The sequence below is a fragment of the Acartia tonsa genome, chromosome 15, assembly GCF_053477335.1.
Source record: "Acartia tonsa isolate MP-2025a chromosome 15, ASM5347733v1, whole genome shotgun sequence".
Lineage (NCBI taxonomy): Eukaryota > Metazoa > Arthropoda > Copepoda > Calanoida > Acartiidae > Acartia > Acartia tonsa.
This window is the reverse complement of record NC_137274.1, coordinates 14,634,696-14,659,651: the sequence shown is the minus strand read 5'-3', so window position 1 is coordinate 14,659,651 and position 24,956 is coordinate 14,634,696. Positions and strand designations below refer to the sequence as shown.

General features: G+C 35.6%; 3 protein-coding genes across 11 annotated transcripts in view; 1 reads left to right on the top strand and 2 right to left on the bottom strand.

Moving 5' to 3' along the window:
• Positions 1–24,956, bottom strand: part of EndoA (SH3 domain containing GRB2 like, endophilin-A) — a 125,476-nt gene that overhangs the window by 92,798 nt on the left and 7,722 nt on the right. The gene's annotated exons all lie outside the window — the stretch shown is intronic.
• LOC145306741 (uncharacterized) lies at positions 1,854–12,841 on the bottom strand. Of its 2 annotated transcripts, XM_080149032.1 has the most exons (12): positions 12,417–12,841; positions 12,214–12,303; positions 11,746–11,826; positions 11,394–11,444; positions 10,970–11,001; positions 10,574–10,658; positions 10,288–10,389; positions 10,071–10,163; positions 9,610–9,693; positions 3,986–4,030; positions 2,493–2,567; positions 1,854–1,993 (listed from the first exon to the last, which is right to left on the bottom strand). In XM_080149032.1, exons 1-11 carry the CDS (start codon positions 12,513–12,515, stop codon positions 2,499–2,501), a joined length of 831 nt encoding a protein of 276 aa, XP_080005158.1. In that variant the 5' UTR covers positions 12,516–12,841; the 3' UTR covers positions 1,854–1,993; positions 2,493–2,498. The 2 variants fall into 2 exon arrangements, with proteins under 2 accessions (XP_080005158.1, XP_080005159.1); XM_080149033.1 differs by lacking the exon at positions 11,746–11,826.
• Abl (tyrosine-protein kinase Abl) overlaps positions 18,155–24,956 on the top strand; it is a 126,255-nt gene continuing 119,453 nt past the window's right edge. For all 7 annotated transcript variants that reach the window (XR_013875157.1, XR_013875158.1, XM_080149022.1 and 4 more), the window contains exons 1-3: positions 18,155–18,590; positions 20,525–20,580; positions 23,181–23,215. Coding sequence is in view for 5 of the 7 variants with exons in the window: in XM_080149022.1 (XP_080005148.1) it covers positions 18,489–18,590; positions 20,525–20,580; positions 23,181–23,215 (193 nt within the window). In the remaining 2 variants the exon portion in view is untranslated. The remainder of the gene's footprint in view (positions 18,591–20,524; positions 20,581–23,180; positions 23,216–24,956) is intronic.

The window sequence follows — 24,956 nt, the reverse complement described above, 5'->3', positions numbered from 1 at the left end:
CATAGAAATTTGATATCAGCATTTTCTTTACAATTATGAAGCATATTTAAGCATATTGTATCACTCCCTTTCCGATACACTATATTAAGGATGGCAACATCTTTAGAGCAAATCTCTGAAACTATAGGACAAAAAGCATTAACTATTGTAGAGTGTCATAACTGAATAAGCAGAAAGTCTAATCAAAATTGTTAGTAAATCGTTGCAAAACTGCAATAATAAAGGATAATGTTTAAAGACATACTCACATTTTTAGGACTTTGTTATATAAATGCTTTGCTTATAGAATTGTGCAATGCTGGTTTAGAAATCAGTTTTCTTAAAATGAGATGAATTTGATAATTATATCACATAAAAAAGTTATGTCAAAAAAGTTAAAAAACAACATATTTTAAATGGAATAATGGAAATTCTGGTAATGATTATATAGTTGCTACTCTTTCTAAACTGTTACCTTACTACTAAAGCAATCAAAATGCCAAGTTTAAGTTGATATAAAAATTCTAAATGATCAAAATTAACAGATGAATGCATTGACCAACCAAATTTTAAAGAAAAACTTTGCTTTTAAAAAATATCCAAGGAAGTTGGACTGATTTTAAACATCTTTTTAGTCACTTTTAACAACTGATTTTAATATTAGTTGGAAATAGTATCAAATTTAATTTACTGTTGTTCTAAAAGGTTTTAGTGAAATAAGTGGATTTTTTCTTTTCTTGCATATCATAGCTGTTTTTTTTTTGTAGAGAAAGGATCTTTTTGGAGTTGACATCAGATTGACATCATGTTAAAAATAGTTCCTACTGCTATATAGATGTGTAACATTAATAGTTAGAGTAGAAGGAATGCCTTGGCCCAAAACAGGCACAACTCATTACCATGCACATTTTGGTTTCTTCAGACAAAGATTATGCAATCAAAGAGTTGCCTGATTGGTTTAACTTAACCTAATACCCCGGTGTTTGGAAAGAAAAGGAGACATTTGGCTTCCCTTAGTTATCCTGGGTTGTTGGACCTGCACCTCTGAGTGTCATGGACAGTATACCCTCCCATATGGGTTAATTGATGAGGTACTACAATATTAGTTTTTAATTCATTTTATGTATCTTAATCTATGCCCTTGATTTCTGTCCTTCAATGTAGGTCTTCTGTTAGCTTATCCCTTCCAACATATTTGCTACTTCTGCAAGTAATTATCCTTGTTATAATCATTGAAAAAAGTAAAAAGACAAGGGCTTTACAAATTTATTCTAGTTAGACCAGGTATACAAAATATAATGTTGATAGCTTAATTGGTTTAGTAGGTTTGTTAGAAAACATACATTAAAGACAGGTATCAGATATGTTAGTTTGGCAGGTCAGGTCATAAAAATAGGATTAGGTAAACAGGTATTGGAGATACCAGATATCATGGTATTGGCTGTCTCAGTTTTTATAAAATAAATGATTTGATTTGATCTAATTATCAATTGTCAGCCACCATAGTAGTACGTTTATTTCATATCAGAGGCATCAGTAATTAGAAATTGGGGAGTCAGATATCCAGGTATCCAGTTATTACAAGTCCCCATACCAGTAGCAGTTTTCCATATTGTAAATAGTAGTAGATGTCTAGGTATCCAGTTATTACAAGTCCCCATACCAGTAGCAGTGTTCCATATTGTAAATAGTAGTAGATGTCTAGGTATCCATTTATTACAAGTCCCAATACCAGTAGCAGTGTTCCATATTGTAAATAATAGTAGATGTCTAGGTATCCATTATTACAAGTCCCCATACCAGTAGCAGTGTTCCATATTGTAAATAGTAGTACATAGATGTCTAGGTATCCAGTTATTACAAGTCCCCATACCAGTAGCAGTGTTCCATATTGTAAATAGTAGTAGATGTCTAGGTATCCAGTTATTACAAGTCACCATACCAGTAGCAGTGTTCCATATTGTAAATAGTATCCGGGGGTTGGTAGATCTCGCTGATAATTCCAAAATTTCTTCTAAAAATGTATAAAAATAGTTAAATTTATACTTTTTAATGCCAGATCTGTATATTACCATTCATTTACCCGAAGAGAGAGGGGACAATGGGCTGTTTATTACACTAGTCCCCATAGTTTAAAATAATGTTTTCATATTCATTGGCTTAAAAATTTTGGGGACTTTATGAATGAATTTGATTGGTTGGTTTATTAAGTTTAGTTTTTAAACATTTCAATCCCTAATTTTACACTACAGAAGGGGTAATTTTGTGTATCATCATTGGGGATGTACAATAATTCATTTCATCGGCCATTGTCTTATCCCTTTAGATGCCTGCATTTATTTTAATCAAATAACAACAAACAACCCTTTTATTGTTAAACTTTTATCTCATGTTCCAACTATGTATTTATTGATTTTTGTCTGTTTTATTCATAAAGCAAATTCCTTGTTCTTTGTAAATATTAATAACTTTGATGACAATTTTAGTATGATGCAGTCCTCAGTTTTAGTTACCTTGTTCTACCAGAGAAAAATTTGACCAGACTTGTCCTCATCACATTGCAGGCAATCATTCAGACTTTCATCAGGCTCTATACAAATATAATTATATATAGACATAGAGACATCATTCAGACTTCCATCAGGCTACATACAGATATAATTATATATAGGTATAGAGACATCATTCAGACTTTCATCAGGCTACATACAAATATAATTATATATAGACATAGAGACATCATTCAGACTTTCATCAGGCTACATACAAATATAATTATATATAGACAGAGACACCATTCTGACTTCCATCAGGCTACATACAGATATAATTATATATAGACATAGAGACATCATTCAGACTTCCATCAGGCTATATACAAACATAATTATATATAGACATAGAGACATCATTCAGACTTCCATCAGGCTACATACAAATATAATTATATATAGGTATAGAGACATCATTCAGACTTTCATCAGGATACATACAAATATAATTATATATAGACATAGAGACATCATTCAGACTTCCATCAGGCTACATACAAATATAATTATATATAGACATAGAGACATCATTCAGACTTCCAACAGGCTACATACAAATATAATTATATATAGACAGAGACACCATTCTGACTTCCATCAGGCTACATACAAATAGAATTATATATAGACATAGAGACATCATTCAGACTTCCATCAGGCTACATACAAATATAATTATATATAGGCATAGAGACATCATTCAGACTTCCATCAGGCTATATACAGATATAATTATATATAGACATAGAGACATCATTCAGACTTCCATCAGGCTACATACAGATATAATTATATATAGGTATAGAGACATCATTCAGACTTTCATCAGGCTACATACAGATATAATTATATATAGACATAGAGACATCATTCAGACTTCCATCAGGCTATATACAAATATAATTATATATAGACATAGAGACATCATTCAGACTTCCATCAGGCTACATACAGATATAATTATATATAGACATAGAGACATCATTCAGACTTCCATCAGGCTACATACAGATATAATTATATATAGGTATAGAGACATCATTTAAACTTCCATATATAAGAAGAACTTAAGATCTTAAGTTATTTCAGACAATTACTTTTTTTTCAAGCACCAAATCACTGTATCCCACTGATGCAATCCTATAGAACAGCGGATTAGGGTGTCAAGGGAAAAAAAGTCAACCCTTCTAATAAATTCAAAAGGAGTGTAAATTTTTTTATTGTATTGTCAAAATTAGACTGTTGTTGAGAAATAAGATCTTTTGATCTTCATACTCTATCTGAGCTTATATAAATGATGATAAAAAATAATGTAATTTTCACAAATTAAGTAAAAAAAATTTAAATGTATTTGATGTTTTTACTTGAGGAAAAGTTTCAACATTGTCATTAGACAGGATTTATTCTTTCCTTTCCTTCATAGATGATAATAATAAGAAAAAATGTAACCTAACCTCTTCAGTTTCTATCTCAAACTCCCTTTGAGGATTGTTTCTTTCCTTTACATAAGATATTGTTTAATTAATGTAAACCCCTTGACATTTATCTTTATAGTGACTACTTTATCACTCATATTTATATAATTGCTTACCTCATGTTAACTTAAACTTTTTTTCTAAAAAGACTTATATAATATGGGGGAGTGGGACATAAGAAACATTAGTTTTCATGATTTTCTTGATTCTAGACAATACCCTAATTTCTTTATGCATGACCCCTAATTTGGGGGGGAGGGAATGATGTTTATATTCCCCAATTTCAATTATATAATTTTTTTTTCTTTATTGCACAATGGGGTGTAACAACTGTGCTTAGGAAGGAGCATAATTATTGCACCACAGAGGTGTCCATCATTTGCCACACTGTTGGGTAGTCACGTTTGGGGTGATACCGCAGTGTTGGAAGTGTTGTCCACGTACTTTTCCGCAATTACTGGGGAATTGTACACCACTTAGTACAGCATTTGCCACACCGCTGGGTAGCTGCAATAGGGGCACTGCCGTGGTGATTGGAAGTGTTAGCCCATACAGTTAGAGCGGGTTCTAACTTGGCACGTGCAGCTGGGAACAAGCCCCAGGGCACAAAGACCAGACCCATGAGACAGAGTGCTGAGTAGCTGGTCTCCCCCCAAGAATCTACGAGACCAGGCGGGCCTCCAGAACCGCGGAGAGCAGCAAAATCTATCGTGCGTTAGACGGCTGAAACATGCCCACTGACTGGCTGAAACATGCCCACTGACTGGCTGAAGCAGGCCAAATAACTGTTGACGGCTGAAACATGCCCACTGACTGGCTGAAACATGCCCACTTACTGGCTGAAACATGCCCACTTACTGGCTGAAGCAGGCCAAATAGCTGCGAACTGGCAACGTGTTGGCTGGGCAGTGCCCGGACACGAGTAAGACCAGACCCCCGAGACGGACAGCTGAGTAGCTGGTCCCCCTGAGAAGGCAATGTGTGGCTGGGAGGCTCCAGGACACAAGTAAGGCCTAACCCCCGAGACGGACAGCTGAGTAGCTGGTCCCCCTGAGAGTGTGTTGCTGGGCACGAGCCCCCAGGACACCAATGAGAATTGCACCATCGTGCCCCCTGCGACGGACAGCTGAGTAGCTGGTCCACCTGTGTAGCTGGGACAAGCCCCAGGACACGAACCCACGGCGCTTGCGGGACGAGTATTCCCTGCCACCACCGCTTCCAGATCCACCTGTGTAGCTGGGACAAGCCCCAGGACACGAACCCACGGCGCTTGCAGGACGAGTATTCCCTGCTGCCACCGCTTCCAGATCAGCCTCTGGAGCTCTGTGCCCCCACCATGGTAGGAGAGGGCACCATAGCTGCGGCCCGGCCGCCGCTGAAATTCCGTCGGACCCCAGCGGAAAGTGAGAACCCCCTGTCTAGTGGCCAGGATTTACCCTTCCACATCAGGGTGCGGTTCCCCACTTACGACCCTGCCCAGCACGTGCAGGTCAATGAAATGATAGACCCCGGCAACTGTATGCCCGGGTCTGCAGTAATTTCCGGCCTGCAGCCTCACGATGGAGGTACCAAGGGCTCCAGGACAATACCAGGACGTCAATTACCCTTTTAACCCAGGAGGATGGAAGCTCCAGCCCGATACAGCCCAAGGTGGAAGAGGCCATCACCCGGCACCAGAAGTAAGGGGGAACCAGCCCCCCTGAGGAGAGTCCAGGCCCCCACAGGATCAAGGCCTGGGGAGGACCCCAACCACAAGCCTCAGGACTGCCTGCCGGGGAAGCTACCTGTGACATCAACCCCGTACGGTAGGGTTGCCCCTGGAGGCCCCGTTGCAACCGTGTCCTTTCACTCGGACCCGCAAGTTGCGGCTGGCTACGCACACCTTGAACGCCGTGTTCCCCTTGAATGGGCACGCGGCCCCGCTGATCACGGCCAAGCAAGTCACCCTACCGGCCTGCAGCCTCACGATGGCCTCTGTCCAGCTACTTGGCCGACCCGTTCAGGCCGCAATCCGCTTGGCTGTCCCAGCGCAGCAATTTGGGGAGTACCTCATTGTACCTTCTGAGTCCTGGTGGTAAACCAAGGGGAGCACTACCTCCTACTGGATGCTGGCCTCCCTGTGGCTGGGGAGCTAGTCAAGCCTGATGTTCTGGAGGTTTCCACAAATCCACCCCAACGTCTACATGCCAGGGGAGAATCTGTAGGACTCCAGGCGGACCTGGAGCTGGACAAGACTGAATTCTGGGAGACAGACCCCATGCTCAAGATGGAGGTACCAAGGGCTCCAGGACAATACCAGGACGTCAATTACCCTTTTAACCCAGGAGGATGGAAGCTCCAGCCTGATACAGCCCAGGGCCGTAGGAAGAGGCCATCACCTGGCACCAGGAGTAAGGGGGAACCAGCCCCCCTGAGGAGAGTGCAGGCCCCCACAGGATCAAGGCCTGGGGAGGACCCCAACCACAAGCCTCAGGACTGCCCGCCGGGGAAGCTACCTGTGACGTCAACCCCATACGGTAGGGTTGCCCCTGGAGGCCCCATTGCAACCGTGTCCTTTCACTCGGACCTGCAACTACCTGGTCACCTGACCCAGCTTATCGCCTGCCTTGGATAAACGAGACGTCCCACCGTGCAGCAAGAAGTCAGGGATGGCCAGCTTGGGACCCTCAACCACCTGGCATCAATGACCACCGCCTGGCTGCCAGTCATTGTATTGTTAATGTTGAGTGGTTGTACCTGGCTCTTACCCCTACATCTCTCGACGTTCTTACAAATGTTCACCCGGATTGGAAAGTCAGCGACTGAGTACAGCAGCGGTGGTATATGGCAGCGTAGAAGAGTCCAGGCATCCAGCCCGTTGCCATATCTGGCGCCATCACAGAAACCCAGAAGATCCCCTGACCAAGGCTCAGGGGGTTCAAACCCATGCCAGAGAATTGGTTGCCTACGAGAGAGGTACCAGACCCCCAGGACAGGCCAGAGGGTGATCAACAGGCCAGCCCCGAGCAGCTGCCAGCCATTGCAGCATCTCAACCTGCCCTTTCCCAGTGCCACCAAGGGACAAGCCCCCCAATGGGAGATGTTATGAGAGGAGAGGTGACCCCTGTCACCACCAAGGAGAGGAGAGGGGCAACAACCGTTGCCGCCATGGAGAGATCAGACCTACCGTACGAGCCAAGAGGAGGAGTGACCACCATTGCCCCCAGGAAACCAGCCAACAGGGATCTGCCAGAAGTTGGAGACCCTGCTTGGGCGCTGGGGCCCCAGCCAGATGAACCGAAGGAGACTTTAGCTGAGGCCACCACCCCCAGCTGTGGACTGGGTCATAGGTGCAAGGGGATAGCAGAACACCACTCCCCAAGAGGCCTAGAGGCCCCTGTGAGACGATCGGCCGCCTGCCTCTGCACAGACCCAGTGGCGACCAACCTGCCTGTTCCTGGGAAGGGTTCACCAACTTTACCCTCAACTGCCAATGAGTGGTCACCCCTGTCCAAGGCCAGCCAAGAAGAACGTGCCAGCCAGGGGAGACCTTCCAAAACCTACGCCTCCAGCTGATGATGTGTGGGACCCAGGAATACCGACATCAGCCACCTGCAGCAAACTTGAAGAAGCCACCGCCGTCGCCTGGGGAGAGAGAGGAGATGCACCCAGTAACAAGCCCAATGGTCAAAAACCTTGTCCTAGCCCAGATGGAGACAGAGTGCCAGGTCACCAGGGGAGAGATCTCAGGATGTGGTACCTGTAGTCCCCTCGCAGCAGGGACTGGGGAGCTGCCTGCCCAGAGGGCAGCTAGACCCCCGACGGACCTTCAGATTGGCGCTGACCTCTGACACAGAGAACGGACCTACCCCTACATTGAAGATCTAACTGCCAGTCTCCTACTTGCCCCTGTCCACGACAACCCTAGGGGAGACAAGGGGGCCGCCAAATTGCCACCACCACCTGCCAGCGTTGTCCAAGACCCTAGAAGCCGAAGCAATGTGCCCACTCCAGATGACAGCTATACCCACCAGAGTTGGAGCCAAGGCCTCCAGTAACCTGGACAAGGCGGGCGCACCCATGGAGCTCTATGCGCCTACTTCCATCGCCGTCCCCCCTCTAGTGGCTACCAGAGTGAGCTTGGGCCTCCAGGTCAAATTGCCAGCTGAGACAGAGATAGTTCTCCAGACCAGACAGAATTTCCAGCGCCGAGGCCTGACCATCACCAACCCTCAGCTACGAGCTAACCGAGAATTGACCATGCTGATCACCAACCACAGCCAGACTGAGCAACAAGTATCCCGAGGGGCATGTGTGGCCCAAGCTGTCCTACACCGTGCTGTGCCCCAGGGAGAATCTGCCGCCCACCATGGTTCAAGGCCTGATGTCCCGATGGTCCCGCAGCCCTTGAAGGGGAGGTTGTGGTAGGCGGCATACAGACAAGCCTTTTCCAGAGTATGCGATGCTCCGTGTTTACCAAATAACACCCAGACGCTAATCCCCAGCTTATCACAATTCTAGCCAGCCCATTTTTGGCCATTGTTTAATCCTCAGAGACAGCGGTCAACTTATACACCCCCCTCCCTACTTCATGCCCCCAGCAACGTACCCTTTTCCGGGGGACGTCTACCTTACCCCCCTACGGGAGCCTACCCCTCTACTGTTCACCTGGATGGGGCTTCCCCCCCCCCCATCTCCCCCACACCCTTCTCTACCTAACCCATTTGTAATCTGTTTTTTATATAAGCTATTAAATTGTTGTATGTGTATTAAGTTCAAATATATCTTTTAAACAGTAACTACTTGTAGTACTTTATTGATAGAATCCTTAAGGCTAGGGGCTCTTTTGAATCGAACTCGCGTTGTAGGGTTGAAACGCTTCACCCCTACCACAGAAACAAATAAAACTAATACAAGCTCAGCTGTGATTGATTGGCTGGAAATACTACTCAGTACAACGCAAGTTAAACTTTACTTTTAATGGTTTTGACTATATAATTAGTTACTGGCAACCCAAAGGGTTAGTTTCACGAAGTGCATTTGAACTTAATTTAGAGAACTGCATATTTTATCCTAGTTAAATGGTTAAACTACATTAATAAAGCATATAATTGAAAGAATTTCAATTTTCTACCACGTTGTTTTTAAAATATGAAGACTTGAAAATCGTCTTTTTAAATTGCATATATCACAAAAAGACAATTTTCAAGTCTTGATATTTTAAAAACTACGTGGTAGAAAATTGAATTTATTTCAAATATATGCTATATAAATGTAGTTTAACCCATTAACTAGGAAAAAATATGCGGTTCACTAAATTAAGTTCAAATGCACTTCGTGAAACTACCTCTTTATGATGATAATAAGCTTATAATTTGTTTCTAGGCTAAGTAGTTTTAAATTTTCCATCATGAGCAATGAAATTTTTCAAAACTTTCATTGTACATAAAATGCCTACAACTTTTTTGTTATTAAAACTGAACGCTTCAAATTTAGGGTATTGGGTCTACCATTGGCAGCCTTTCAGCAGATAGATTGCTGTATTTCTTGCAGGCTTCTTTTAAGTGATTTTTTCTCAAATGCCACACATTATGATATTTTTATTAAAAGGAATTCAAAAATACCTTAATAAAAATAACTTGTTCAGCTGTAGTGTTGATGACAATATTAACAGCCCTGTCTTCTTCAGAAAGAGAATTTTGACCACACTTTAAATATTATTTTTTGGTTTGATTTTTTTTTATTTGATAATTACACAAAAAGGTTTTTTTTGTCATTCAAGTTATTAACAATTGAATTTCCTTTTTAAATTTTATTTGATACATGTGTTAAAAATACTGATAAATCTTTGGCTGGAGACATTGTGTTTTTAGCTGGACGCTTAGAGTGATGTTTCGTTTCAGCCAATTATCCCTTATAGTAACTTACTACGCTATGTTTTCCTTATGCCGGCTTAACCAGCCAGTGTTGTAATATTGTTACTTTAAAAATTATGTCAACAAGAATTATTGATTGTAGACTAGCTAATATAAGCAAAAAAATATTATAAAAAAACAGACTAAACAATAAAAGATAGTTTATTTACTGTTTTTGGTGTTCCCCCTTTTACATCAAGATTTGACATATGTTGCCCACCATCTTTCACTTGGTCAGATATGCCTACAGGATTTATTTTTTCCTGGACATAAATAAATCATTTCATAATTTGCATACAATTACAGTTTTATTTTATTCATATATCAATTATGAATTATAGATTGCAAAATTATTCACAATAAACTGTAAAACTAATATTTTGATACCTCACAGAATTCTACTGCAGAAGTAATAAGATCATTTATCAACTCATGGGCAATATTTAATGCAATCTCCTCATTCTGATAAGGAACCTTCTCAGACTTCTCCTTTAAAGAGATAAAAATTGTTTAATTTGTTTTTTTTAATATCATTTGGTAAGCCTGGGGAATAATTTTTTAGAATTCTTGACAGGCAATATAAGATATTCCGTCTTGAACTGAAGAATATAATTTGTTTAATTATTGTAAGAAAAAACTGGAACTATGAGTATTGAGAATTAATACAATGTACCTCAATGGTAGATACTGCAGAATCAGATGCATTTGCAGAATTTGAAGAAGGGTCTATTGAAGATATTTCTTCTGGTGTTATTAACCTAATACTTTTCTAATGAATAATCTAAACCTATTAGAATGAGATTAATGACAATACAAAATATTAAGCATTAAAGATCAAGATTTGAATGCTGGTCGAATATTGCAGTGGGATTTTTAAAATCCATTTCCATTTAAATGTCTTAAAATTTCTTATTTCTAAATTAATTCTTTAATACTTCTAATTTTCTTAATACTTTAAATTAAGGAGATCAACCCTATCTGCAAAGAATAATTCCTAATTTATTATATTTTCTTAACACAAACACATGCAAATTATTTAATTATATTAAAAGTGGTAATTGGTTTTCACCTGGGATTTTCCTTCTCCAATTTGGATTGTGCCTAGAATTGTAAAGCATTGTAAACATATCACAAACTAACTAATTCTAATATAACTTTTCTCAGATGTTCATTGATATCTAGCTCAGTATTCACCAAAAAAAAATTAGGTCTCTATCTTATACACAAAAGTCAAAATTAAATAATAGAAATTAAGATTTATTTAAATTTTTTCCTAATTTTGGTGCCAACTAACCAACTTTGACCTGACACCACGACCGACACAGACCAGGTATCCTAATAAAATCAACTCTTGCCGACATATAATTACTAAACTTAATAAGTCATGAAGTCAAAGCTCTCTATCTTACCTATAAAAAAATTAATTTTAAAAACTATTTTGCCCCACCCTCTATTTAATTTAGATTATTTCTTAAAAAAAAACACGAACTTACCTCTTCATTAATAATTTCTATCTCAGTCAGACCTGGAGGATTGTTTCTCTCCTTGATACGAAATAATGTTTAATTTGTACTAACAAAATATAATTTGAAAATTTTCAACAATGGTGAGCTACAAGTTCAATTCAGGGAAATCATGTTCTGAACTTACCCAGTACATCCAGTCAAAACCATTTAAATGTTTTTTTATAACCTAAACATCCTTGGGGTGTGGTGTGGCCTACAAATTATTTTTTTTGAAGCTTAAGGCTTCAATTTGGGGTATACTTGTGGCAGTCTTTTAGCAGTTAAATCAATGTTTTTCTTGCAGGCTACCTTTAATGAATGTAAATTATTTCAAAAATACCTTAATTAAAACAACTTGTTCAGCTGCAGTATTGATAACAATATTTACAGCGATTTCTTCAGTAGAAGAATCTTCACCACCCTTTAAAAATATTTTTTTTTGCTTATAATATTCATTTCAATGTAAATTATGGAAAATATTCATTGTTCTCTTTATCAACTATCAGTGAATTAGGTGATTGCTTTTTAGGAAAATGACTCAAATAAAAAGTTATTCAAGAATGCAAATTAATCTTTATTTAATATTGTTATAATAACTCTTATAATTCAGATGTAAACTTTTTTATGTATATAATTAAGACAAATAAAGAATCAAATAATAATAATAAAAAAAAAAAAAAAAAAAAAAAGCAAATTAAGCACCCCAAAAGATATTTTGTTTAGTTTGAGGGTAATTGTGTGCTCAGATGGTTGTCTCGAAGAAAATTTATGTAAGGTTTATAAAAATTAAGATTTTTTTTATAAATACTTTATTTGATGTTTTCTCTTCTTCATCAAACTTAGACATATGTCCACCATTTTCAACTTGGTCAGACATACCAACAGCAATTGTTCCTTCCTTTACATAATGTATATTTTATTAAATACAATAAAAATATTTATATCTGTTAATTAAACAATAAACTGTAAAACTTATATTTTGAATGAAAATATTGAAATTGTTAACTTTACCTCATTAAGTTCTACAACAGAATTTATGAGATCTTTTAACAATTCATTGACAACATTTACAGCAGCCTCCTCGTCATGAGGAGGTTCTGCACTGGACATCTTATCCTACTAAACTTCAGAAGATATATGCTGAATAAAAATTAATAAGAAATTTTGTCGAGGATATAAAATAGACTAAAACCTGTCATTGACCTTCTCAGACAATTTTTTAAACAGTTTAACAGTTTATGAGATCTTATAAGACATACAGATAAACATTTTTTTAAGTTTATTAAAATTTAGACTATTTTAGTTTGGAAGAATGTTAATTAAAGTGCTTGACAAATAAAAATCTGTCAATTCAGCAAATTGTTAGGCCGTTTATGAGATCCTTATTGACACAAACTATCATTTTCTGATTGAAAATTGATAAATCAATAAAACTTACATTACCTTTTTTTATGATTATTTCTATATTGAAACTTATCAACTACATATTAAAAACCTAATTAATATTGATAAGACATACTTCCTATTAATAATGGGTGGCAATAAAGAAATTTCTTTGTAATTTGATAAAAATAAGAATATTCAAGGGATAGGATAATGACAGAAATAAGGTATAAACTATTAAACAACAAGCAAAATAAATCTAAAATTTGGGGGGCAGATCAAAAGTTGTTAATTCTATAATTTGTTGCCCCCCCAACGACAGTTGAAATTATGTAAATTATGATCTTGATGCTTATTGGTTTAAAATAAATTTTCCCCCAAAGTTATTAAGTCCCCTCTCTTTCTGCATGAACTGGACATTTCAAACTATACAGTAGCTGCCCCGCTGCTGAAAATTGAAAATCAGACTTAAAACACCAAAGATAGGGGGGGGGGGGGTTAATGTGAAAAATACAAAAATAGCCAAAAACCTGCTAAAAAAGCCATCAGACCGCCATGGATGTATTACAGTCGATTATGCTTCTTAATAATGGAAATATTGAAAATTATTTTCAACCGTGTATCTTGAATAGGAGCCAAGAAAATTTTGTTTCTACCATTTCATGTCTAACGGACGTACAGACGGACGGCCATTTGGAATTTTAGAGTAGCTTCGCCGCTAATAATAACTGAATGAAGCCCAAAAAGTTTAGGCTTATTAAAAAAAGTGTTTTCAACAGTTGACAAATTCATAATTGAACTTTGATATTAACAAAAATAGTCACATCCATAATCAGTATCGGACATATGTACATCACAATATTTAGGACTCAGAACTAAAATATTACATATTTATACAGTTACCCACGACTGTGGCACAACAAGAAGTCCATCCGCTCATCTTCGGGTAGGTGATAGGTTTGGATCTCTGCCCGCCACTGCGTCAGGTTGCTGCCACTTTTACCACTAGCAAAAATACAACCACTGTGTATTTGACAAAAAGTGGGTGTGTTTTTGTCAATTTTGTTTTTAGCTGTATTTTTGAGGCTGTAAAATTTACAGTTTTGATGACAAAAATACACCTAAATATGTTTACATTAATGTACTAAAGTATTTTAACCAAGTTGTAATAACTTATAACAACTATTAATGCTTATAGTTAAATTAATCTACACAACAATAATTCTAAACTTATCAAAAGAAGGTAACAAACGAATATTGAATATTATAGAGTAGGTGAACTAATTTTTAAAAAAATTTATATTTAAAGACGTTAAAAATTGTTCCTACTGCTGCTATGTCAGGTGCATAACAGAGTAGGGGGATGCCTTGGCCCGTAAACAGGTGCAACTCATTACCATGCACAGTTGGGACTTCTCACACAAAAGTCGTGCGATCAAAGGGTTGGTGTCTGTTACTTAACCTTTTATCTATCAATTGCGTTTGAGTATTGCATCCCATTATAAGCGGATTCTCTAGATGATCACAAATTATCAAGAAACATAGAGTTGCTAGTTTTCAAACAGTAAATTTTAAAATTGATGATGTCATGTTTAATTTCAAGATAGCTAGAAATTTACATAAATAAAAGATATACTAAGATCTGTTGAAAAAAATAGAGTTAAATTATATTGTATTTAAATCAAGATTTCATCATAGTACCCAAGGTGTTTTATGCCAACGACTGAGAGAACTTTGAAAAAACCCTTTAATATGGATATTATTCCTATACCTCATAAGGGCGAGATTATCCTTCGACTTTTAAGTGATCATCTAGAGAATCCAGAGCATCACCAGCTTGTAATGGTTGCAATACTCTAACACCCAAGGTATTGTATCATCATTGGGAATGTATGTCAATTTATCGGCCAGTGTCTTATCCCTTTAGATCCCTGGGTTCCAACAAGGGACTTGTCAGATAAGAGCACAAAGCAGGTTGGCCTTCCAGCACCTTTCCATTCCACCACCCTTATTCTTGAGCTTTATCATGATATACACCTTCAATTAGAATAGTTATTTCTAGCATTGTATTATAAACATCTTTCCGCGTATATGAATTACAATTATAAGAATAAAAACTGTTTTTTTTTTGGCCCTGAGATGCTAAAGGCACGGGCTAAATAAACTGGTTTTAATCTTATGCATATAAATTGTTAAATTCGTAGAAAACTGGATATAATTCGGGGCTAGACATAATTTTTCACTATGGCTGAAAACCGGTTCTAATCCAGCGGATATAAATAGGTTTGGAAGCCATACTAGAATATAAGTAATACATGCACTGACACTAACATCAAGACATCAGTTCAGTTCTAACAGGGGAGGGGGGAGGTAGCAGGGATATTAAGGGATAAGACAATGGACCATAAATTTATGTACATCCCCCAATAATGATAAACAAAATTACACAATATGTACATTAAAATCAATGGTTTATAAGTTTGGGCACGTTGAACAATAAGTATTTTATTTAAAAAATGTGGGGGTTATAAAACCATTGCTCTACCTAAACTAATTCAAAAAGCCTAAAACTAAAGATATAAATTTCTCTAAATGTCCCCTTCGGTTCGCACGCTACTGTTTAAAGATCATAAATAAAGAAAAAAAAATTGTAAAAAAAACACGAAACCTTTCACATATTTTTCATTGCACAGAATTTTCACAAAGTTTTAGCCAGTTATCTTTACAAGGAACAGAGAAAATTATAATTCCCCCTAAGTGTTACTGACTGAACGACATATGTAAATCATAAAGTAGATTCGCTAAGGGAGGGAGGGGACAATAGGCAGGTACTAGTCCCCAAAGTTTTTAAAAAAAACTTTTAAAAGCGAAGCTTTTCTATAATTAGGGTCGGTCCGTGCGTCCGTCAGTCACAGAGAGATAGCTCTTTTCGTTAATTTAAATAGGTTAGAATTGACCTATCGATTCCAAACTTTGCATGGTGATTCCTGTAGTAGTTAGGTACGACTTAGAAAGCGTAGCAACTCTATAATCATTACCAGAATGTCCGTACGTCCATTTTAAACATGTTGGTTTTTTTCTACTTTTTTAACTACAAAATGTGATCTAATTATCCGTTTGATCTGATTTTTGGTATATTGATTCCTGGGATAACAAAGTACAATATTATAAGCGAGGCAAATCCATAGTCAAGTCCTAAAAATGTCCATAAACATCATCAAGCAGTTTTTCAACAAATTATCTTACAATTTCGCTTCGAGTCTTATACTTTTATATTCTGATTATTAATATTCAGTTCTGACAATATACGAGTGTTAATGTCCGTTTGTCATACCGTTTCATTATTTAGCTTTTATGGCTGTTGTCATCCTTGATTAGTTGGTTCTTCAAATTAAGTTTCAAAATGTTTAAACCACGAACTGTAATTTATATAAGGAGAAATTTTGTTTATTATTATTGGGTATCTTTAATTCATCGGCCATTGTCATATCCCTTTAGATCCCTGAACTTCGCTACTAAAAAAGCAAAGTTTTACTAAAATTAGGATCGGTCCTTTTGATTTGACACTTTGCATGGTGATTCCTGTAGTAGTTAGGTACAATTTAGAAAGTGTAGAAAGTAACTCTGTAATTGATAATCCTAATCTACAAAGGGGGGTATTTTGTTTATCATCATTTGGGATGTACATCAATTTATTGTTCATTTTCTTTTCCCATGTATTATTAAATATAAATGTTTGTCTTTCTGTCTGTCTGTCTCTCAAGTCCATTAGTCTGTATTGCTCTCTGTCCGACTGTCTCTCTGTCTGTATGTCACTCTATGTGCCTGTTTGTCTCTCTCTGTTTGTCCCTCTGTCCAGCTGTCTGTCTCCCTGTCTCTCTTTCTGTCTGTCCGACTATCCGTCTGTTGATCTGTCTGTCAGTCTATCTATCTTTCTGTCTGTCCCCCTGTCTGTATGTCCCTCTGTCTGTCTGTCTGTTTCTATGTCTGTCTGTCTATCCATATGTCTTTATGTAATGTTGTTCTCTATTTGTTCATTTCAACTTCAGAGGTTGATCTTGCATTCTCTAACTCTTTCTCTCTCTCTCTCTCATTCTTTTTTTCTTCCTCTTTCTTTCTATCGTACCTTACTGTTATAGAAATCATCATGCAAAGTTTGAAATCGATAGGACAATTCTAACAAGTCTAAATTAATGAAAAGAGATGACGGACGGACCAATCCTGATCATAGAATATATTTATGGTCTTGGGTTGTATCAAGGTTCCATGTGTCTCTTGGATGGGATTTTTACATGTTTCATTGAAAATTATAATGTATCTTTTTTATCTCTTTTTCTCTCTCTCTCTCTTTCTCTCTCTCTCTCTCTCTCTCTCTCTCTCTCTCTCTCTCTCTCTCTCTCTCTCTCTCTCTCTCTTCTCGCGCTCTCTTTTCTCCTTCTCATTTTTAAATTTTAATATCCGCGGAAAGCTGTCCATAATACGATGCGATAAATAACTATTTTGGGACCTAGAACGAAATTGACATGATAGATCAAAAGACAATCTAATTATTTGATTATTAAAGGGAACATTTCTGTATATTTCTGTGAAGATTAATTGAATAATTTTATTCTATTTTCTTTTTTAAATTTTAAAATATTTCCCTTATTTAAAAACAGCTTTTAATTTCCCCAAAAACATTATCAGCCGGCAAATTTTTCCCCAGTGAATATCAGGAAAGTCAAATTTTCTTTAGATAAGAATCCCTTTTTACTTTATTTAGTACACTACATATATATTTTTATCATAAATATTAAATATATTGTCTAAAAGAAATAAAAATAAATTTTTGTCAAATTTGATTATAATAATGATTTGTTTTAAATGAAAAAGTTTTCAATATGAGCAACATTTAAGATTTTTTTTTATCTATGAGCAAAAAAGGGAAAAAGGGAGGGTCTGTCTTTGGCAGGCTGGTTTTAGAATATCCCCAAAATATGGCGATAAACTTTTATGGGTGTCATATTTTTTTCCTAATCAACTAAAAAGCTATGAGTATAACATATTTTTTCAGATGATTTATTTTGATAAAAGGCAAAAATAGAAGATATCCATAATATTAAGTTAATTTTTTGGAAAAGAATCTTTCAGAAAACATTTATAATGTCTTATTGTGGTTTTAAGCTATTTTCCATACCTTTACCTAACCCACCCTTATCGTTGAGCCAGCGGTGAACAAACTAGTTTTAGAAAAAATAATTGAACAAAATCTTCTTATAAGAAAAAATAAAAAATCTTCGAAAAAAAAACCAGAAAAAATCTACGGAAAATTTTGCAGAAAATGCGGCAACCCAAAGTTGGGTTAAAAATCAGCTGATCATTAATGAAAACAAACCCCCGTTCTCCTCTCTCTAATCCTATCCCCCCTCCCTCTTATTGCAGGGAAAATCCAAAGAAAGGGGAAAGAATTGTTCAATAATTGTGAAGTTTATTATTTGTTAAATGACAAAAATTGTGTTTCCCACCCTTTAATTTTATTACTTTTTTTCATCATTTGGCCTTTTTAGTGAAAAAAAAGTTAAAAATCGTGAACATAAAAAATTGTGTTTTTTTCCTTTTTATAAAAGAAACATGAAAGTCAGAAAAAAGTGAAAAATAGTAATTAATAGATTATATATAAAGCTTAAGTGATAAAGTCCAAGTGATTAAAGGGCCTCCGCCATGGGGCAGGGACAAGCTAAAGGGGGTGATGGACTGGTTAGGGGCTATCCACCACCTTCTGGGGGCAATTTTCAGCGCCCTCCGGCCCCACCAACACCCCAGGTATGCAGATTTTCCTTCTTGTTAAAAATTATATACATGCATGTCTGTATCTATCTGTCTATCTATCTTTCTATCCGTCTATCTATCTATCTGTATATTTGTCTATCTGTCTATCTACCTCGATACATCTGAGATGAGCTCTCTATATATCTATATGTCCATCTTTCTATATCCCTCTATCTATCTTTAGTTATCCCTCTTATATATTCGCCTATCTAGCATCTATTTTAATTTTATTCTTCCATATCTATTTGTTTATTTATCTAACTTTCTATCCTTCTATCTATATCTGCGCTCTATCTATCTTATTACCCATATATCTAACAATTAAACCATCTAATTATCTCTATCAACCTCTATCTATCTACATATCTTTCTTGCTATCTTATCTATTTTAGAAAGTGGTTCAGCGAATTTTTATTTTATTTTCTCGGCCAGCTTCTTGTAAAATTTTAGTATTATATTATGCATATTTATAAGTAGGTTAGGTTAGATAAATTTTAGTTTAGCACCGCGGGGATAGTTTTCCTTATGGTTAAGGTCCGCTGCAGGGTTAGAAACCCCTGAAGGAGCTAGAATTGGATTTTTAAAATTAAGAAATGACTTAAGTTTAATTCATCTAATGCGAGATCGTGATTATAGAACCTTGGAGACAAGTATGATTTACATATTCTAATATCTCTTCCCTCCTTATTTCAACTGTTTAAATACATGCAACGGGTTTAGAGAATATTGGGGACTTGTATAATTTACAGTCCAATGTCCCCTTCCTCCCTGGTTACAGACTCTTTAAAAAAACAGACAACCCACCATTCTTCGTTGCAGATTATTGGGTTTGTAATTAATGCATTTCTCTCTCTACGTACTGCATACTATTAATGTCGCCAATCTATATAAGTATCTACCTAGCTATCCTATTTCCTAATTAAACAGGCGCAGCTCTTTAAAATTAACATTTAGGACTTCTAGACAAAGATCATTTTATCGATAATAAATAGTAATGAGGACCTTAGGGCATTTTAAATGAAAGTGTTGTGACAGTTTATGGGCTAAGGCATTCTCCTTAAACTCTCACTATTAAGGCAGTACATAAATATTTAAAGTAGGGAGGAATCCCTTTGCCTATAAACAGGCGCATCTTATTATGCACAAATAATGCTTTACTGAAGACACTATTAAGAGTACATTTTTTTGTCCGTTTGTCTGTCAGTCATAATTCAAAGACTTAAACCTTATTTTTAGAGGTTTCTTGATTTTTTTTTTTTTTGAGGGGGGGGGGGGTTGCATTCTATATCTTTTCTTTGTTTTGACATATGAAAATCTTCTCTATAATTCGCTTTGTCCGTTGGTCCATTTCATGATTTTATTGTGCTTAATACCTACCTACGTAAACATATTTTCATCCTTGCTTTTTATTTTATCCTAATAGAATAAAGAAATAATCCATAAGTAGTGAAGTCAGAAAAAATCATTGATGGACAAACGGACAAAATAAGTTAGAGAGCAGATGTTCAGTAGCATAAAAATGAAGACTTGAGAGGTAACATGTGATAGAAAACCACCAAACATTTATGATTCGCATGAAATGAACTGCCATGCCAAATTTTGTGTTGAGTAAAATCTCTTCTTTTCCGTCCTAACACCTGTAGTATTAGATTATGTAACATCCATTAGACAACCAACTCTTTGATTGCACCACCTTTGCCTAGGAGTCCTAACTGAACATGGTTGCGTCTGTTGGAGCCAAGGAATTCCTTCTACTCTTAACCTATCACGTGTTGAGCCACGATCGCGGGTGATCTTAATGCAGGATATTATCATAAAATAGTAAAAAATACCATTTCTTGTGTAAAAAATAATCTAAAACTTCGGGCGAAAATCTTCTAAAACTTTGGGAAAAAATCTTCTAATTTTAAAATATTTTCTGTTTTCAGGGAGGTTTTCCAGACAGAGGAAGTGGTACCAAGATAAAAGGACTTCGCCAAAGAAGGTATGTTTCTTTTATTCTGTAGCATTTTTAGCTACTCCATAATCAGGGTCTTCCGTACGTCTGTTGTAGCTTGCTGTACACAAGGATCTAAAGGGATAAGACAATGGCCAACAAATTGATGTTCATCTCCTATGTTAATACACAAAGTAACCCCTTCTCTAGATTATAATTAGTAGTTGGAACGTTTGGACAACCAACTTAATAAATCAACTGATCAAAGTCCCTAAAGTTATTAAGCCAACAAATTATAAAACGTTATTATGAAAGTTTGGGGAATAGTGTAATAAACAGCCTATTGTCCCCCCCTCTCTCTCTCTCTCTCTGTGTTGTAAATATTGTAGCTTGCAATATCGTATTGTCAATGTACATGTTTACGTTTATGAAAACATACAATTGGGTAACTACAGTCCCCAAGCTTTTTAATTTAGTTTCAAAATGAAAATGTAAATTTTTTTCTGGGGCACAGTTATGGAATCTTGACCACAAAGATTTTTTTATCCAATCTTGACAAGTGAGGTATTTTTGGAAAGAGGAATATACATAGAAAACGCCAATGTAAATTAGAAAATCCGCAGAAATCATATTTGCAAGTTATTTGCAAAAATCTGCAATGTTAATTTGCAAAATTAATTTCATGCCTTAAATGACAGATTTAGAAATAAATCTTTTATGAAATGTGTTTATCCATAAGTTTAGAACATACTTAAGGCAAAAAAAAATTCTTTAGTGTTACTTTTTTCACCTTTTATATGAAAAAAGCAGTTTCTCACAATTTATGATAAAAAAAGGTATAGGAACAAAAAATATATTTTTTCTTGATGTAAACACAATAATTGGCATAAAATCTATCATCCTGAATGTAAAAATCAGATATAGAATCCTTTTTAGAGCAAATATAGTGCGAAAAGTAACCAAGACATTTTTGCAAAGTATGAAAATCTCAAGAAAATAGTTCTTTTTGCTTTTCATATACATATCAGATAATTGTATATAAAATTAGTGATCAAAAACTATAAAACAAGATATAACTTTTTTAAACCCTATCATTGATTAAAATGCACTTTTAAGTTTACTCATTACCAAAGTTGCACATAAAAACTCTTTTTTTAAAGTTATGAAACAAAATGAATTCAAATCAACAATTAAGGCGTTTTTTATAATGCAGTAGACCATTTAGTAGTTGGTTTTTTGGCATTTATTTTGTTTAATTACTTTATAAAAAGAGTTTTTATGCACTACTTTGGTAATTCTTAAACCTTAAAGTGCAATTTAATCAATGACAGTGTTGAAAAAACGTATAACATGTTTTATAGTTTTTGATCACTAATTTTATATACATTTATCTGATATGTATATCAAAAGGAAAAAGAACTATTTTCTTTAGTTTTTTATACTTTGCAAAAATGTCTTGGTTACTTTTTGCACTATATTTGCTCTAAAAAAGATTCTATATCTGATTTTTACATTCAGGATGATAGATATTATGCCAATTATTGTGTTTACATCAAGAAAAAACATATTTTTTGTTCCTATACCTTTTTTTATCATTAAATGTGAGAAACTGCTTTTTTCATATATAAGGTGAAAAAAGTAACACTAAAGAATTTTTTTTTGCCTTAAGTATGTTCTAAACTTATAGATAAACACATTTCATAAAAGATTTTTTTCTAAATCTGTCATTTAAGGCATGAAATTAATTTTGCAAATTAACATTGCAGATTTTTGCAAATAACTTGCAAATATGATTTCTGCGGATTTTCCAATTTATATAGGCGTTTTCTATGTATATTCCTCTTTCCAAAAATACCTCACTTGTCAAGATTGGATAAAAAAATCTTTGTGGTCAAGATTCCATAACTGTGGGGGGCGATTTCTCGCCCAATATAGTTAGAAATCTTTCCAGGACCTATGAGAAGCTACACTGTAAAGGAAAATCATACTGGTTTAGCGGTTAGCGAGATCTTTTGGTACAGACAGACAGAAAGATATACACATAGAGAATAAAGACAGCTTGTTACCTACTTTTTATTAAGGATAGAAACATACCTACCATTTAGATCTGTAATCATATATGACAGGTGTCACATATAAATTTAAACCTGACATTAAGGCGTTAGGGGGGAATAGTCTATACTAAGTATGGCAGGTTATTTCACATAAAAGTTTTCTTTTGGGATGTAGTTTCACTGGGTATATTTTAAAAAATTTGGATTTGGCTTCCAGGTTCAGGTGCTGCAGGCCTCCAGGTTGTCTCTGGACAGGTCAAAATATAATTTTTTTTTTATAAAGAGTTAGAGGTATACATATAAAACAAAATATGCATGTTTGTGAATGTTATTTGCATATTTGAAGATAAAATATTCATATTTTGTGTTATAAGTTGAACTCTAATTCATCAATTTTTTTTTCACTTTTACCTGACCACATACAACCTGGAGGCCTGCAGCACCTGAAACTGGAAGCCAATTCTGAATTATTTTTCTCCAAAGACGAAGTCTATAATCTATGTTTACGCAAAAGTGTCAGAACTCCCCCTCCCCCCCCCCCCTTGACTGTAGCTTGGAGCCAACAAATTCTTACTAATTCTTTTTTTTTTTCAGGGATCGAGGGAACAATGTGTTTTCTGATCATTCGGGTAAGTAAAATTATTTTGTACAGGGGGAGGTCAATTGAAAAAACAATGGATGGAGGGTTATAAATTTTCAGAGTGGGAGGAGACAGTGAACTGTAAATTTTTATGCTGCCCTTTAAAGTTCATAAACAAGTTCTCTTTCAAAATTTTGAGCCAATGAATAAGATAGCATTGTTATAAAACTTTGGGTTCTAGTGAAATGAATAGCCTAATGTGTCCTTCTTCCCTGTCATTTAGCTCACTGATTTATAACAATTGTTAGCCCCTCCTCCACCACATCCAAAAAAATCTTTTTCTATTGACTTCTCCCTAATTCATACTAAGATTTTTGTTTTATATGTACCTTTTTTTTAGAGGGTTTTTGTAACTTTATTTTGGAAGATTTTTTATGTACCTATATATTTTGTAATATATTACCTAAATATTAATATTTTATATAAGTGATTATATTTTTTTTATGTTACTACCTATACTTATATGCAATATTGTATTTGAAATTTTTATATTATGATATAGGTAGGTAGTATTGTTGTTGTATTGACTAAAGTGTTCTCATGTATAGACAGACCGACGGACGGACAGATGAAGTTAAATAAGGGGTAGCTTTGCAACTATAGTTGATGCAGGAAATAAATTTATTAACTTAGATGATTAATCAGACAATAGAATTTCCACATAAAAAGCTTTATTCTAAGAAATTAAACCTTTAAGCTGACTTTTATTTGGATAAAATAAAAAATGTATTTGTGGTTTAATTGTTTCTGGACTGTGCTCCTATTTGTACAATTAAGGAATTATTGTTCATATACTGAGTTCCTATTGGTCCAATTATGAATTGATCAAACACTATGTTCCTATTGGTCCAATTAAGGGATTATTTCTATAATGTGTTCCTATTGGTCCAATTAAGAGATTTTTTCTATACTGTGTTACTATTGGTCAAATTAATGGATTGTTTCTATCCTTGTTCCTATTAGTCTAATTGATTTTTTCTTTATTGAGTTCCTATTGGTCCAATTAAGAGATTATTGCTTTACTGTGTTCGTATTGGTCCAAATAAGGTATTGTTACTTTACTGTGTTCCTATTGGTCCAATTATTGTATTGTTCAGAAACTGTGTTCCAATTGGTCCAATTTAGGATTTGTTATCTAGAAAAATATGTGTGCATCTTTTGAGAAAAGCGGAAGTCAATTTTGGACGGGTTTTAAATTCTCTTTTTTTTTACTTTATAACAGTTGATTATAGATATTAGCTTTCTTGACACCGATAAATTGAAACAAGGATGACAACATCCAAAAATAAAAAAAACCAATATTATTACATATAAAAATTATTGGTTATCTGTAGCAAAATTGCCTGCATTGATTCATTTTCATTATTCCCAATTGTTTCAGAATTCACCATCTTAATAGGGAAAATGTTTTTAGTGTTGTCAAACTTTGTTGAGTATACCATTACCCAATTGTTTCAGGAATTATATTGGTACGTTTAAAGTTTAACATGCCTAACATTACGTTTTATAAAAAAGTTTTTTGTTTCAAATAAGGATTACAACACATCCATAATTTATAAAAGCGAAGCACTGAAACGGTAGGACAAACGGACATTAACACTTGTATAGTGTCAGAACTGAATATAATGGTTGAAGCCAAATTGTAAGTAAATTTGTTGAATAACTGATTGATACAGGATAATGTTTATGGACATACTCTCATTTTTAGGACTTGATTATAGAGTTGCTTC